At 37.8% G+C, this 13,681-nt stretch overlaps 1 protein-coding gene across 2 annotated transcripts in view; it reads right to left on the bottom strand.

The window, feature by feature from the left end:
• Nucleotides 1-13,681, bottom strand: part of USP9X (ubiquitin specific peptidase 9, X-linked) — a 148,691-nt gene that overhangs the window by 58,574 nt on the left and 76,436 nt on the right. For both annotated transcript variants that reach the window (XM_011980179.1, XM_011980180.1), the window contains exons 15-21: nucleotides 13,093-13,180; nucleotides 9,752-10,094; nucleotides 8,373-8,468; nucleotides 7,730-7,941; nucleotides 5,705-5,945; nucleotides 5,319-5,468; nucleotides 3,663-3,783 (exon numbers count right to left, since the gene is read on the bottom strand). In XM_011980179.1, coding sequence (XP_011835569.1) covers nucleotides 3,663-3,783; nucleotides 5,319-5,468; nucleotides 5,705-5,945; nucleotides 7,730-7,941; nucleotides 8,373-8,468; nucleotides 9,752-10,094; nucleotides 13,093-13,180 — 1,251 coding nt within the window. The remainder of the gene's footprint in view (nucleotides 1-3,662; nucleotides 3,784-5,318; nucleotides 5,469-5,704; nucleotides 5,946-7,729; nucleotides 7,942-8,372; nucleotides 8,469-9,751; nucleotides 10,095-13,092; nucleotides 13,181-13,681) is intronic.

Here is a 13,681-nt window from a genome sequence, read left to right as displayed (position 1 = left end):
CCAATTCCAGGACTGGGGCAGAGAGGGTACAAGATGTTAATCTGGAACTTTTTTCTTTTTTCTGGAGACATGTCTTGTTCTGTTGCCCAGGCTGGAATACAGTGGCATGATCATATAGCTCAATGTAGTCTCCATCTCCCAGGCTCAAGTGATCCTCCCACCTCAGCCTCTCAAGTAGCTGGGACTACAGGTACCCATCAACACACCTGGCTAATTTTTTATATTTTTAATAGAGATGAGGTCTGGCTATGTTGCCCAGGCTGGTCATGAATCCTGAGCTTCAGTGATCCTCCTGCCTCACCCTCCCAAAGTGTTAGGATTATAGGCATGAGCCACTGCACCTGACCTAATCTGAAACATCTTGAGCCAAAAAGCATACAACTGCTGAAAGAATAATGGGAACATATTAAAGTAACACAGAACAGCCTGAAAGGACTCCCACTGGCCAAACTAGAGATCATTTCAGCATCAAGATAAATGATAGTAACAGATTATAACTCCTTGACTATTATTTCATACAGATATAAATGAATGAATAAAAAGCCTGATGAGGAACAGTATAAATATTTTCAAAGTACCTCTGCACAAAATACTTTTTTTTTTTTCCAGACGGAATCTCGCTGTCGCCCAGGCTGGAGTACAGTGGCATGATCTCGGCTCACTGCAACCTCCGCCTCCCAGGTCCAAGTGATTCTCCAGCCTCAGCCTCCCGAGTAGCTGGGATTACAGGTGCACGCTAACGTGCCTGGCTAATTTTTGTATTTTTAGTAGAGACGGGGTTTCGCCACGTTGGCCAGGCTGGTCTCAAACTCCTGGCCTCAAGCAATCTGCCCACCTCAGCCACCCAAAGTGCTGGAATTATAGGCATGAGTCACCGCGCCTGGCCCAAAATACTTTCAAAGGGAAGGGCAATTTTATAGTGGGGAAGCAAGGAAAAAACTCAAGTGATCACAGTGATCATCGTCAGTAATGGGAAAAACTGAAATTACATACTATCTGACCAGATGCATTGAGATAAACAGAACATCGCTTCTGTGGTATTTCTACCAAAGATGCATAACCTGAATCTAATCATGATAAAACAAATCTAAACTGAAGGACATTCTATAATTAACTGGCCTGTAATCCTTAAGAGTCAAGGTCATGAAGGTCAAAAACAGTATGAGGAACTGTTTCAGAAGGAAACTAAAGAGATATATTAACTAAATGCAATACAGTTATTCCCTGGTATCCATGGGGGGTGTGGGGGGGTGCGGGGTTGGTTCCAGGATCCACCCTCCCAATACCAAAATCCAGGGATGCTCAAATACCTTATATAAAATGATGTAGAATTTGCATACAACCTATGCACATCTTCCCGTATAAATTAACTCCGGATTACAGTCACATGTTGCGTAAGATATGTTCTGAGAAATGCATCATTAAGCGATTTTATCACTATGTGAACATCATAGAATGTGTTTACAACAAATCTGGATGATACAGCCTACAACACATCTAGGTTATATATGGTATTGCCTATTGCTCCTGGGCTATAAACCCATACAAGCATGTTACTGTACTGAATACTGTAAGCAATTATAACACAATGGTAAGTATTTGTGTATTTAAACATAGAAAGGGTACAGTAAAAATACGGTATAATACCATTCTATAAAATTATAATAATTTTATAGAACCACCATTGTATGTGTGGTCTATCACTGACTAAATGTCATTATCCGGTGTCTCACTGTACTTGTAGCACCTAATATAATGCCTACACATAGCTTCATTTGTGTAGATTCAACACAGTACTCAGCATGTGGCAAATTCAAGTTGTGCTTTTTGGAACTTTGAACAATGTTTTTTCCTCCAAACATTTTTGATCCACAGTTGGCTGAATCCATAGATCCAGAACCCATGGATATGGAGGGCTGACTATATTTGAGTTTGAACTATGTCTTTTTGCTGTGAAGGAGATGACTGAAAACACTGAATAGGGTCTGCTAAGTAGACGGCAGTAATGAATCGACATTTAACTTCCTGGTACAGATGGCTGATTTTGCTTATACAGACAAATATCCTTGTTTGTAGGGAAAGTATTTGGTGGGCAATGGGATTACAAAAACCACTAAATTACTCTCAAATGTTCTTGAATTACACTTCTAATTTTTCTGTAAGATTGTAAATATTTCCAAAAAATATATTTAAAAAATTTTTAGGTTGTATAGGCTTGAACGATCTGCCCAAACTCTACTTTTTCCCCCAAAGCCCTACTATTTTTAGTGCATAATTTTGCCAAACATTAGGTTTTAAAGGAACACACATATATTATAACAGAAACACAAGAGTGTGTTAGTGAAAAATAAAATCCTGTGTATAGAAAAGGATCACTAGCAGAAAGGTCTTGAAATTTTAACACTAGAATATTTGGAAGGGAAAAGCCAACAAGAGAGCTGGAAAAGGTTAAAGAAGCTACCCCAAAGGTGGAATAAGATTAAAGAGAGAAGGGAAGACAGAAAAGGTAAAATTAGATCTAGAAGATTCACCATCACACTTAGACATTTCAAAGACACACAAAACGCAAAATGCTGGTGAGAAAACTATCAAAGAACACAAATCTCTCTCAACTGAGGAAATCTCCAGGCCCACAGATGACGCACCACAAAAGAGACCTAACTCTAAGGCACATCATAATATTTCAAAATGTAAGGATAAAACCAAAACTTCCAGAAATGAAGGTCACATGCAAAGGAACAGAAACCAAGAGGACTTTGGTCTTCTCATCAGCAATGCCACCAGCTAGAAGGAATATATTTTCAAACCTAGGATTCTATACACAAATCATTAACCAAATGTGATAGTTTGCCTACATTCAGATAAAAAATATCTAAAAAAAAAGTATGTGGAAAGAATAAGTGATAGGTGTACAATCAGGAAAATAAAAGGGAAATTATTAAATCCAGGATGAAAGTTGTCAGTAATCTAGAGAACTACATTTCACACAATCTTGGAAATGTAAATGTTGAATCTGGATTTAAGCAAATACTGGGAGGATGGGGTGGGGGTATGTAACAGTTAAGTTTTCATCTACACAGTAGAAAATCAGTATGTATCTATAAGTAACAAAGAAATAGCCGTATGAGGGCACTCCAGACATAATGGTACATATATACACAAAAGTAAAAGCGAGAAGCTGAAAGTGGTTGTTTCTAAGGAATAAAAAAGGAACAATACCGCAGATGATACATAACCCACATTATAGTCCAGGTATAGGCAAACATTTTCTGTAAAGGGCCATGGAAATTAAGTAGTTTAGGCTTGTGAGCCATATGGCCTCTGCCACAACTCCTGAGCTGTGCTGTTTTAAGACAAAAGCAGTCATGTAGACAGAATATAAACAAATGAGCCTGGTTTTGATCATGGACACTAAAATTTAAACTTCACATAATTTTCATGTATCACAATATTCTTCTTCTAGATTTTTTTTTGTAGCCACTTAAAAATATAGCTCTTGGGATGCAGAAAAACAAGCAGTGGGCTTGATGTGGCTTGTGGGCTGTCATCTGTGACTCTTGTTGTAGTCTATACCAAAAAGCACGGTCCATTTAGAAATAAAATTTGCTAATACATTCCTTTATTGTCCAGCAAGTACTTGATCATCATTTAAAAATTCTTACCTGGCGGCATAAGTTTCATAAGTACTCTTGCTCCATCTCTAAGCGGTGGCATATTTAGGCTGCTACCTAAGTCTGCAACTTGCCAAAGGAAAGAGATGTATCTGGGATGCAGTGACATTATCTAGAATATAAAATACACAAAATAATTACCTGTAAATAATTTACTCCCATTAGAAAAGCCCCCCTAAGTAAGTTTCTCTGTGTTAATCCCTTTACTTTTACTTATGCCATTTCTACTCTTCGAAATAGTCTGACTTTCCCATCTTTTAATCCTTACAAATCCTTAATAGTGCAGATTAAATACATCATCCAAGTCACTTCCAGTCACTTTTTTGTGATAGCTCCTCTCCTGTTCTATTAAACCATTTCTCTCTTATATACAATTTGGACTCCGGACCTAACAAAAGGCTGCCATGCCCACTATCAAATTCTGGTTGGTTTTTTTTGAGGCAGATTCTTGCTCTGTCGCCCAGGCTGGAGTGCAGTGGCACGATCTTGGCTCACTGCAACCTCCGCCTCCCGGGTTCAAGCGATTCTCCTGCCTCAGTCTCCTGAGTAGCTGGGATTACAGGAGCCCGCCACCACGCGCGGCTAATTTTTGTATTTTTAGTAGAGATGGGGTTTCACCGTGTTGGCCAGGCTGGTCTAGAACTCCTGACCTTATGATCCACCCACCTTGGCCTCCCAAAGTGCTGGGATTACAGGCATGAGCCACCTTGCCCGGCCCACTATCAAATTCTTAATCCAATTGTTCTAGACAGCCAAATCCTCCTGACACTGGAGTGGCTGCTGTTATTGTAACCATCAAAATTTCTGTGGGGAGGGGCGAAAGGAGAACTTAAAAAAGGGAGGAGTCATTGTTTCTTCGGCTATATGTTACTGACAATCTGATAAAGATTACAGGTATTTTCCTACATAGTTCTTGTTTTCATTTATTTATATTTTTAGAGATGGGATCTCACTCTGTTGACCAGGCTAGAGCATAATGGCACAATCACAGCTCACTGCAGCCTAGAACTCCTGGGCTCAAGCAATCCTCCTGCCTCACAGCCTCCCAAGTAGCTGGAATTACAGGTGTGAGCCACCATGCCCAGCTCATATATAGTTCTAAAAGAACGATCCGTTTTGCGGCATAAATTTTTAAAAGTGATACAGCTGACTCTTGAACAACACAAGTTTGAACTCCACAGGTCCACTTACATGCAGACTTTTTCCCAACCAAATGTGGAATAGAAAATTCAGTATTTCCAGGAAGCAAAACCCAAGTATATGGAAGGCTACTGGTTGCACAGGGTCATCTGCAAGATTTTGGGTATACGCAGAGGTCCTGGAATCAATTCTCCACATATATGAGGGATGACTGTATTCTTCTAAATTTATACATCCAATAGTATTATAATTAAGCTCTAATTGGTTAATTTTATGTAAAAGTAACAATACTATACCTATGGGGAAATAATGTTTTAAATTCCAACTGTGTTACAATTACCTTTTAGAGGGATCCATTCTGAAGTTGGTGGTTAACTGTAGAGTTACTATTTTGTCTCATTAAACTGTAAGCTCCTCAAGAAAAGAAAGAACTACTCTATATACTTTATTCTCAAAAACCCTAGCATAATACCTTACATACAGTAGTTCAAAACTGTATCTACTCACCACTCCAGGCAAACAGCTTTCCACTTCTGGATTGGGACCATCACTGTAATGATTACCATGGTTTCCAGGAGATCCAGTGGAGGAATCAGAAGAGCTATCAGGGCTTGAAGGCATATTGGAACTTATTTGTGTAAGTTTGGCTGTAATAAGCTGAAAATGATATACTATGTTAGTACCAAAAACAAGGAAAAATACTTACACAAAACACAAAACTTAGTGATATACCAAGCAAAAAATCCAAAAGACTACATGCTATACTTTAATGCTGTAACTCTAACACCTAACACAGAGTCTCAAACATAACAAATGCTCAATTAGTATTTACTGATTAAATGATAGTCTCTGGTTTGATTTTACTGAAAAATTTGTTAACTATACATACATACCGATTTATCTTTTAAGTTTAATTGTCCAATCAACTTTCTATCATCTGCAGGATCTATCAGCTCACCGCCCACAAAGAGCTCAATTTTTGTGTGGGCTACGTTGGCTTTAATACGATTGAGAATACATCGTCGTACTGAACCAATTGTATCATTTGTATGAGACCATACCTCCAAGTCATCAACCTGTCTGCCCTGGTTTGGAAATCGAACTACAAAAGAGAGGTGTTTACCACGGAATGCTCTGGGGGGAAAAAGAAAGACATCATCATATTCAGCAGACTGAAATTTTGTTGCTAAGAAAATAATGCTAGGGATTTAACATTGAGTATTTTCTTATGAAACAAGAGGATGTGAATTAAAGATACTTAATATAGCTTGAGAATCCCTTATATGAAATGTCTGGGACCAGATGAATTTTGGATTTCTTGGATTAGGGATACTCAACCTGCATTATTTTCAGTATCTTGAAAATAAGGCCAGGCACGGTGCCTCATGCCTGTAATCCCAACACTTTGGGAGGCCAAGGCGGGTGGATCATTTGAGGTCAGTAGTTTGAGATCAGCCTCGCCAACATGGTGAAACTCCACCTCTACTAAAAATACAGAAAATAAGCCAGGTTTGGTGGTGGGCGCCTGTAATCCCAGCTACTTGGGAGGCTGAGGCTGGAGAATCGCTTGAACCTGGGAGGCACAGGTTGCAGTGATCCGAGATCGCACCACTGCACTCCAGCCTGGGCAACAAGAGTGAAATGCAAAAGAAAAAAAAATATTGCTCCTTTTAACTACAAATATAAATAATATTTAAAAACATAATCATATTCTATTATTGTTAGTCTTGTATCTACGATTGCAGAAAATAGGGTGTCTACTGAAAAGAAATTAAAACAAAGATGTAATGCTTATTTCTACGCTGTAAAAGCCTAACTCATTAAGACTATTTTTAAAAGTAAAAGGTAGGCTGGACGCAGTGGCTCATGCCTGTAATCCTACTACTTTGGGAGGCCAAGGAAAGAAGATCCCTTGAGACCAGGAGTTCAAGACCAGCCTGGACAACATAGGTAGACTCTGTATTAATTTAAAAAAAAAAAAAAAAAAAAAAAAATCAAAAAAAGACGGAAGAGCTTACCTTTTACATTATAAGGTAGTTTTACATTTTGTTAAAAGCATCAACAAAAATGCCACAACGCACTTTTCTGGAAAAAAGCCTTTGTATCAAAATTCACTCCAAAATGCTATTTATATTGGTATAGTATCTTTTTTTAAAAGTAAAATATAAAATAAAAATCATATTCAAGAAGCAACTGTATATAATTTCATGGTTAATAAAACTCTTTAAAAAAAATGATGGCACTGACTATACAAAACATCCCAAAACTATAAACACCATTTGAAAATATTTGTTATACTGCCATGCAAGGCAGCTTTTAAGAGTTCTTTACAGGCCAGGCACTGCAGCTCACGCCTATAATCCCAGCACTTTGGGAGGCCAAAGCAGAAGGATTTCCTTGAGCGTAGGAGTTTGAAACCAGCCTGGGCAATGTAGTGAGACCCCACCTCCACAAAAAAAATGAGTCAGGTGTGGTAGCCTGTGCTGTAGCCCCAAAAACCTGGGAGGCTGAGGTGGGAAGGTCACTTGAGCCCAGGAGGTTGAGGCTGCAGTGAGCCATGATCACACCCCAGCATTTCAGCCTGGGTGACAGAGTAAGACCTTGTCTCAAAATAAACAAATAAACAAAAACACTTCAACTGCAAAATATCACTGCAACACTTAATGAGCAATAATGTCAAAGACAAAAGAAAACTAGAAAACAACTTGAGTAAGAATGCCTCACCCAAAAAAACCAAAACAAAACCAGATGGGAGAGTGGGGGAGGTTATTAAAACAAATTATATGAAATGAAAACATTTTTAATGGGCAAAGACAACAATTTACAAACAATAAAAATTTCTGCTCTCCTTTTACCAAATGGCTAGGAAAACATCAAATAATTAAGAATTAGCACCAATAGATTAGTGATTCACAAACCTCGACATAGGGAGAATTGTTCTTTCCTCATGATAATCACTGTCACATTCATTTATATATTCCCTTAAAACAGTTAATACTCGAACCATTCGAACAGCTTCCTGTCTTGCACAATTAACACTGTCTTTGTCACCATCCAAAACACACAACGTGTCATAGGAAGCCTTCAGACGATCAAAACAAGACTGAATGAAGTCTTCATGGATCACCACCTACAAATATCGGGCCAAATAAACACAGTTAAAGTTGCTTTAAAACGTAAAAAAATCAAACATTAATCCAATTAAAGATGGCAATGGCTAATTTAATCATAGCACTCAATTAACAACAGTCATATTTAAGTAGACAATCCATATAATAATAAAATGTATGTTTATTAAAAGGAAGCTAGCATTATATAAGTTAACAAATATAAATTAGATAGCCAAAAGTGAACTTCAGGACTGGGTGTTAGCATCAAAATGAATTCACAAAGACTTTCTTTGCCATTTCAACATATAATAAATAGTTATATTAAAAATAACCCAATCACTTCAAGACAATTATCAAGGCAAGATTCATTTGGTATTTTTTCTCTTTTGTGTAAGAGAAATGTGGGCTGAAATAATGATATATGGAAGTTTTAATGCACATCAATCCTCACCTGATTGACTTGTAGTCTTGGACCAAGGTTTGTGTATATCTCTTTGAGGAGATCTATAGCTCTGCTGGCAATATCATCATTACTCTGAATCACGACCTGGTTTCAAAATGATAAAAGTATTCACCCCTTTCGACATATATTTTTTTGGGCATTTAAATTCAAACCATATCCTCAGTTATCTTAAATACACTATTCAATTATTTAATGGTAAGTTGACTTTGATAATCAAGTAAAATTAAGTGAGAAGCACAGACCAAAAGAAAGGATAATAAATGCAAAATGAAAGTCTCCGAAAAAAGTAATTTAAAAATGAAAGGTACATTTTTGTAAAAATAAAATATGCTTTGACCACTATTATTTAACCCTATAATTTAATATCTTGATAACCAAGTCAGACACTCAAGAAGAAATTCAAATTAGTTGACAGGAAATAAGAGATTACATGAAACACAGTTTAGCATAAAGGACTACTCTACCCCCAGTTTCTATAAATCTTTATCACTCATCTAATTACATTAGTGGTTTCCAAACTATGTTCAGAACCTTAGAGGACTCTGAGGAAGTCTTTCAGTGTTGGCCCCTATAAAAGGGTTGGGGAGGGGAAAGGGGGTAAGCATGGGGAGACCAAGTAAGAAAATATATTTTTCTTGTTCAATTCAGTATACATTTTGTAGAGTGGTGCAAATTTTGATTTTTAAGATGTGTTTCTGCTCTTAAAACAATGTTGAAAAACCACATACTTAATGAAAAGCTTTTAAATACTCAAATGCCACAGTAAACATCTTCATCTATGGTTTGCAGGAAAAAATTTCAGACATCCAAATAACAATATAAACTGCTGTATAACAGGTCAGACTTTTAAAGATAGGAATAATACACTAGTACTATAAAAATAGAAAGATTAGCCTTAAAAAGATAGTATTTTATTCCCCCAGCTATTTAAAAATATCACAAGGTAAACAGTGCCAATAAAGTATATACTCATAATCTATACTAAACACAAATCCTCTCTTCTGTCCTCTATTTTAGCGTTAAACATTGAAGAGGAGGAAACAGATCGACACTGAATGAAAAATTGGGAAGGAACAATATCCACAGGGGAAGAATGGAAGATTTGTATGTTTAGTGCACATCTATGGAATACACAGATACTCAGCTAAGACAAAAGGAACATCAGTGGCAGGAGGAGGGAGAGGAAGAGAGAAGAAAAAGCCCACTGACAAGTGATATAATAATAAAAATGAACAATTACTAACTACACCAAATTCCTGAGACAAACATCACAGTAAAATACACAATTTATATGTGAAATTATAATTCCTTATGTATATGAAAAAGTACATCAGACACTGTTTACAGAGTTCCTACTTTTGACTTACCCTCCAAAGGTAATCTAATCCTATTAACTCCAAGTCATCCATCATATAGGCTCTCCTTTTTGCTACTAGTTTTCCTTCTCGACAATTCACAGCTTTGAAGAATCGCTCAAAACACTTCATTCCATTTTCAGTTAACAGAGAAGGATCAAGCTGAAGCACATTACTTTCAAAGAAGTCCTTATTAATATCAGGATCTAAGTCTGGTTCATCCCCCATCAATTTGGAATACCACTTAAAACAGGCTTCACGATCACAAAGGTAAACTGCATTCTCAGCTAAGCATTTCCATATTTGTTTTGCCTGAGGAGCACATAGCCACAGTTGGCCATCCTTCAATAAAAATCTTGAAAAAACATAAAAAATTGGCAATTAGATTTATGTAATTTTTATCCTGAAAGGCAATCTATATTATCTATAAAATACATTTATCACCATTATATTTTAACTATAGATAAAAAGACATTCATTTTCAAAATAGCCTATTTTTCTACTTTTATCTGGTACTAAAAAAAATTCCCACTAGATATTAATTCAACAAGCACACACTGAACACCCACTTTGTGCCTGAAATGCAGCTAGCTGAATTATGAATAAAAGATTCGTTCCCTGAACTTTTAACCATTTAGTCTTTGAAACCAGACTTTTGGAAAGAAGGACGTTTAGTAGCTTGAGTTAAAAATAAAAGACTTCGGCTGGGCACAGTAACTCATGCCTGTAATGACAGCACTTTGGGAGGCTGAGGTGGGTGGATCACCTGAGGTCAGGAGTTCGTGACCAGCCTGGTCAACATGGCAAAACCCCATCTCGATTAAAAATACAAAAATTAGCTGGGTGTGGTGGCTCGTGTCTGTAGTCCCAGCTACTGGGGAAAGTGAGGCATGAGAATCAATTGAACCTGGGAGGTGGAGGTAGCAGTGAGCCAAGACTGTGCCACTGCACTACAGTCTGGGTGAGACTCTGTCAAGAAAGATAGAAGGAAAGACAGAAAGAAAGTCAGAAAGAAAGAAAGAAAGAAAGAAAAAGAAAAATGGAGAGAGAGAGAGAGAGAAAGAAAGAAAGAAAAAGAAAGAAAGAAAGAGAGAAAGAAAGAGACTTAGCATCCTGCTTATATGGCATCATTGAAAAATGAGGTATTCAATTAAGTGACTTTCACAAATAACTAATCCATCAATATTTATGAGTTAAAACTGCTTACATTTTCAAAGCTTTTCCATTTTTTTGTTTTATTCTAAAGATGGCATAAACCCTTCTTCAAATGAAAATCCCAGTTGGAATCTGATATATATATAAAAACTATAGCTGCTCCAGTTGCCGGGAGAGGAAAAAGAAAGGAAAAAACCGGGAAACTTCCTACTGCTTGTTCAGAAATCTTCAAGGAACTTAACTCAGAAGCCCTAAAGCTCCTACATAAGTTTGAAAAACTACTGGTCTAATAGGAAGAGCACAGACTTAAGTAAAAGAGACCTAGTTGAGTAGTGCAATTCCATCATATACTGGCTGTGAGACTTCAAACAAGCTACCTGAAGCCACTGGAATCCTGGGTTTCTTATTGCTCAAATGGGAGTAACACTTGCTGCACTGTGTTGCTTCAGAGTAAATATAAAGTGTCTGGCACAGGCCCAACACACAGCAGGCATTAAAGTCAGGTTCCTCTCCCTTGAGTTAGTTGCTATAGCTCACATACAGAGGTACTAACAGAGTAGAAACTACAATAGTTTCTCGGATTCCAAACTTTAAAATGGCAAAAGGGCTTGAAACCACTTTTCTGTTCTAGTAAACCTAAGGGACATATAACACACGCCAATCAGTAACGACTGCTTACTATGGCAGTAACTCTCAATGTGGGGAGGCAAGTCCTTCTACCCAGGTGGTTAAAAACAAAACACACAGAAAAAAAAAATTCACTTTAAACCAGTGCCAAATTTCTTAAAATTTGGTTGAGGTTTTTCCTAAAATTAAAATCATTATATAGCTACTTAAAATTTTCTCCATAAATAAGCACAGAGTTCAATAAATAGAAATCCATAATTAACACAGCCCAGGACAAAACTCCCCAGAATGTTATTAAAATAAATGGGGCCAGGCGCAGTGGCTCACACCTGTAATATGAGCACTTTGGGGGACCAAGGTGGGTAGATCATGAGGTCAAGAGATAGAGACCATCCTGGCCAACATGGTGAAACCCTGTCTCTACTAACACAAAAATTAGCTGGGCGTGGTGGCGCGCGCCTATAGTCCCAGCTACTCAGGAGGCCGAGGCAAGAGAATCACTTGTACCTGGGAGGCGAAGGTTGCAGTGAGCTGAGATCTCACCACTGCACTCCGGGCTGGTGACAGAGCAAGACTCTGTCTCAAAAAAATAAAATAAATAAAATAGACTTCATGAAGCAGTGATAATCTGGGCATTTCTGTTAGCACACCTGTAATCTAAACAAGCTCTTTTGCTACATGTGGTTTTTTGAATTCAAAAGAAACCTCATAATTTTTTTTTTTTTTTTTGAGACAGGGTCTGGAGGGCAGTGGTGTAATCACAGCTCACTGCAACCTCCGCCTCCCAGGTTCAAGTGATCCTCCCACCCCAGCCTCCTGAGTACCCACCTGGGACTAGAAGTGAACACCACCATGCCTGGCTGATTTTTGTATTTTTTTTTAGAGATGGGATTTCACCATGCTGCCCAGGTTGGTCTTGAACTCCTGGGCTCAAACCATCCGCTTGCCTTGGCCTCCCCAAGTGTTGGGATTACAAGTGTGAGCCACCGTACCTGACCATCAAAATTTTTAACAAAGGCACTTTGCACATCTGTAAGTGTATGATCACCAAAAGCTAAATATTGCAGAGCAAATCCAGCCCTAGACTACTTTTTATCTTAATAAACCTTTTCCCTCAAGCCAATCAGAAATGATATTATTAACACATGACTTTAGATTGCCTGTCAGCCACTGTTAGAATAAACAAGGCACCAGAGGACTCCAACCACTCTTTTGAGGTGCTGGTCTAGCAGCCTTTTGCCCCCGTTTCCTTAGTGTCTATGATATCATTAAGTCAGTATAGTCCTCCTTCTGGTTGTGTCAAAATACGGGAATCTGTCCTTTAAAAATAAACATTATTTCCAGCATAAACAGGTATGAAGAACAGAAGTCAACTCTAAAGGTTAAAATGTGTTCTCTTAAAACACTGCAAAAAAGTTAAAACTCAGCGAATCATTTTAAAGTATTTAGTAACTAATACAGGGAAATGTCTTATATGACTTGGGAAAAGGCTACCCAACAAAGACCAAGCTATATAGGTCTATTCATTCTGTATTCCTTAAAGAGAGCAACATTAATTGTATAAAACAAACCTAAGGAAGTTAAGCCGTTCTTGAACTTCTTGAACGTGACTGTATCTACTTCCCAGCCTCACAGTTTGTGGGTCATAATCTTCATGGTCTGCAAATTAAGAAAAAAATCACGCATTATACACATGGATAACCCAAATCACTGCTGACTTCAATCAAAGAAATTAGATCAGTTAAAATGCCATTAATCCTTTATCATTAAGAGGCAACCTAAATTCTACCAATTGGTGGTTTCTATCCATCTCCTGTTTTCCCTACAAAAATACTTTCCTGTTATATAACCAAAAGAAAATAATCTGTTAAATGTGCTATCAAAAATAATTATTCAGCAAAACCCTTTCATGCAACCTTCACACACAATGAAGCAATTCATGATTGCAGCCTAAGACCGACCTAAGTGGTCTATGAACTGACAAGGAAGACCAAATTTTTTTCTTCAGGCTGGGCGCAGTGGCTCATTCCTGTAATCCCAGCATTTGGGAGGCTGAGGCGGGCGGATCACGAGGTCAGGAGATCAAGACCATCCTGGCTAACACGGTAAAACCCCATCTCTACTAAAAACAAAAAAAAATCAGCCGGGCGTTGTGGCGGG

The sequence above is a fragment of the Mandrillus leucophaeus genome, unplaced genomic scaffold, assembly GCF_000951045.1.
Source record: "Mandrillus leucophaeus isolate KB7577 unplaced genomic scaffold, Mleu.le_1.0 Scaffold209, whole genome shotgun sequence".
Lineage (NCBI taxonomy): Eukaryota > Metazoa > Chordata > Mammalia > Primates > Cercopithecidae > Mandrillus > Mandrillus leucophaeus.
This window is presented reverse-complemented; position numbering and strand designations above follow the sequence as displayed.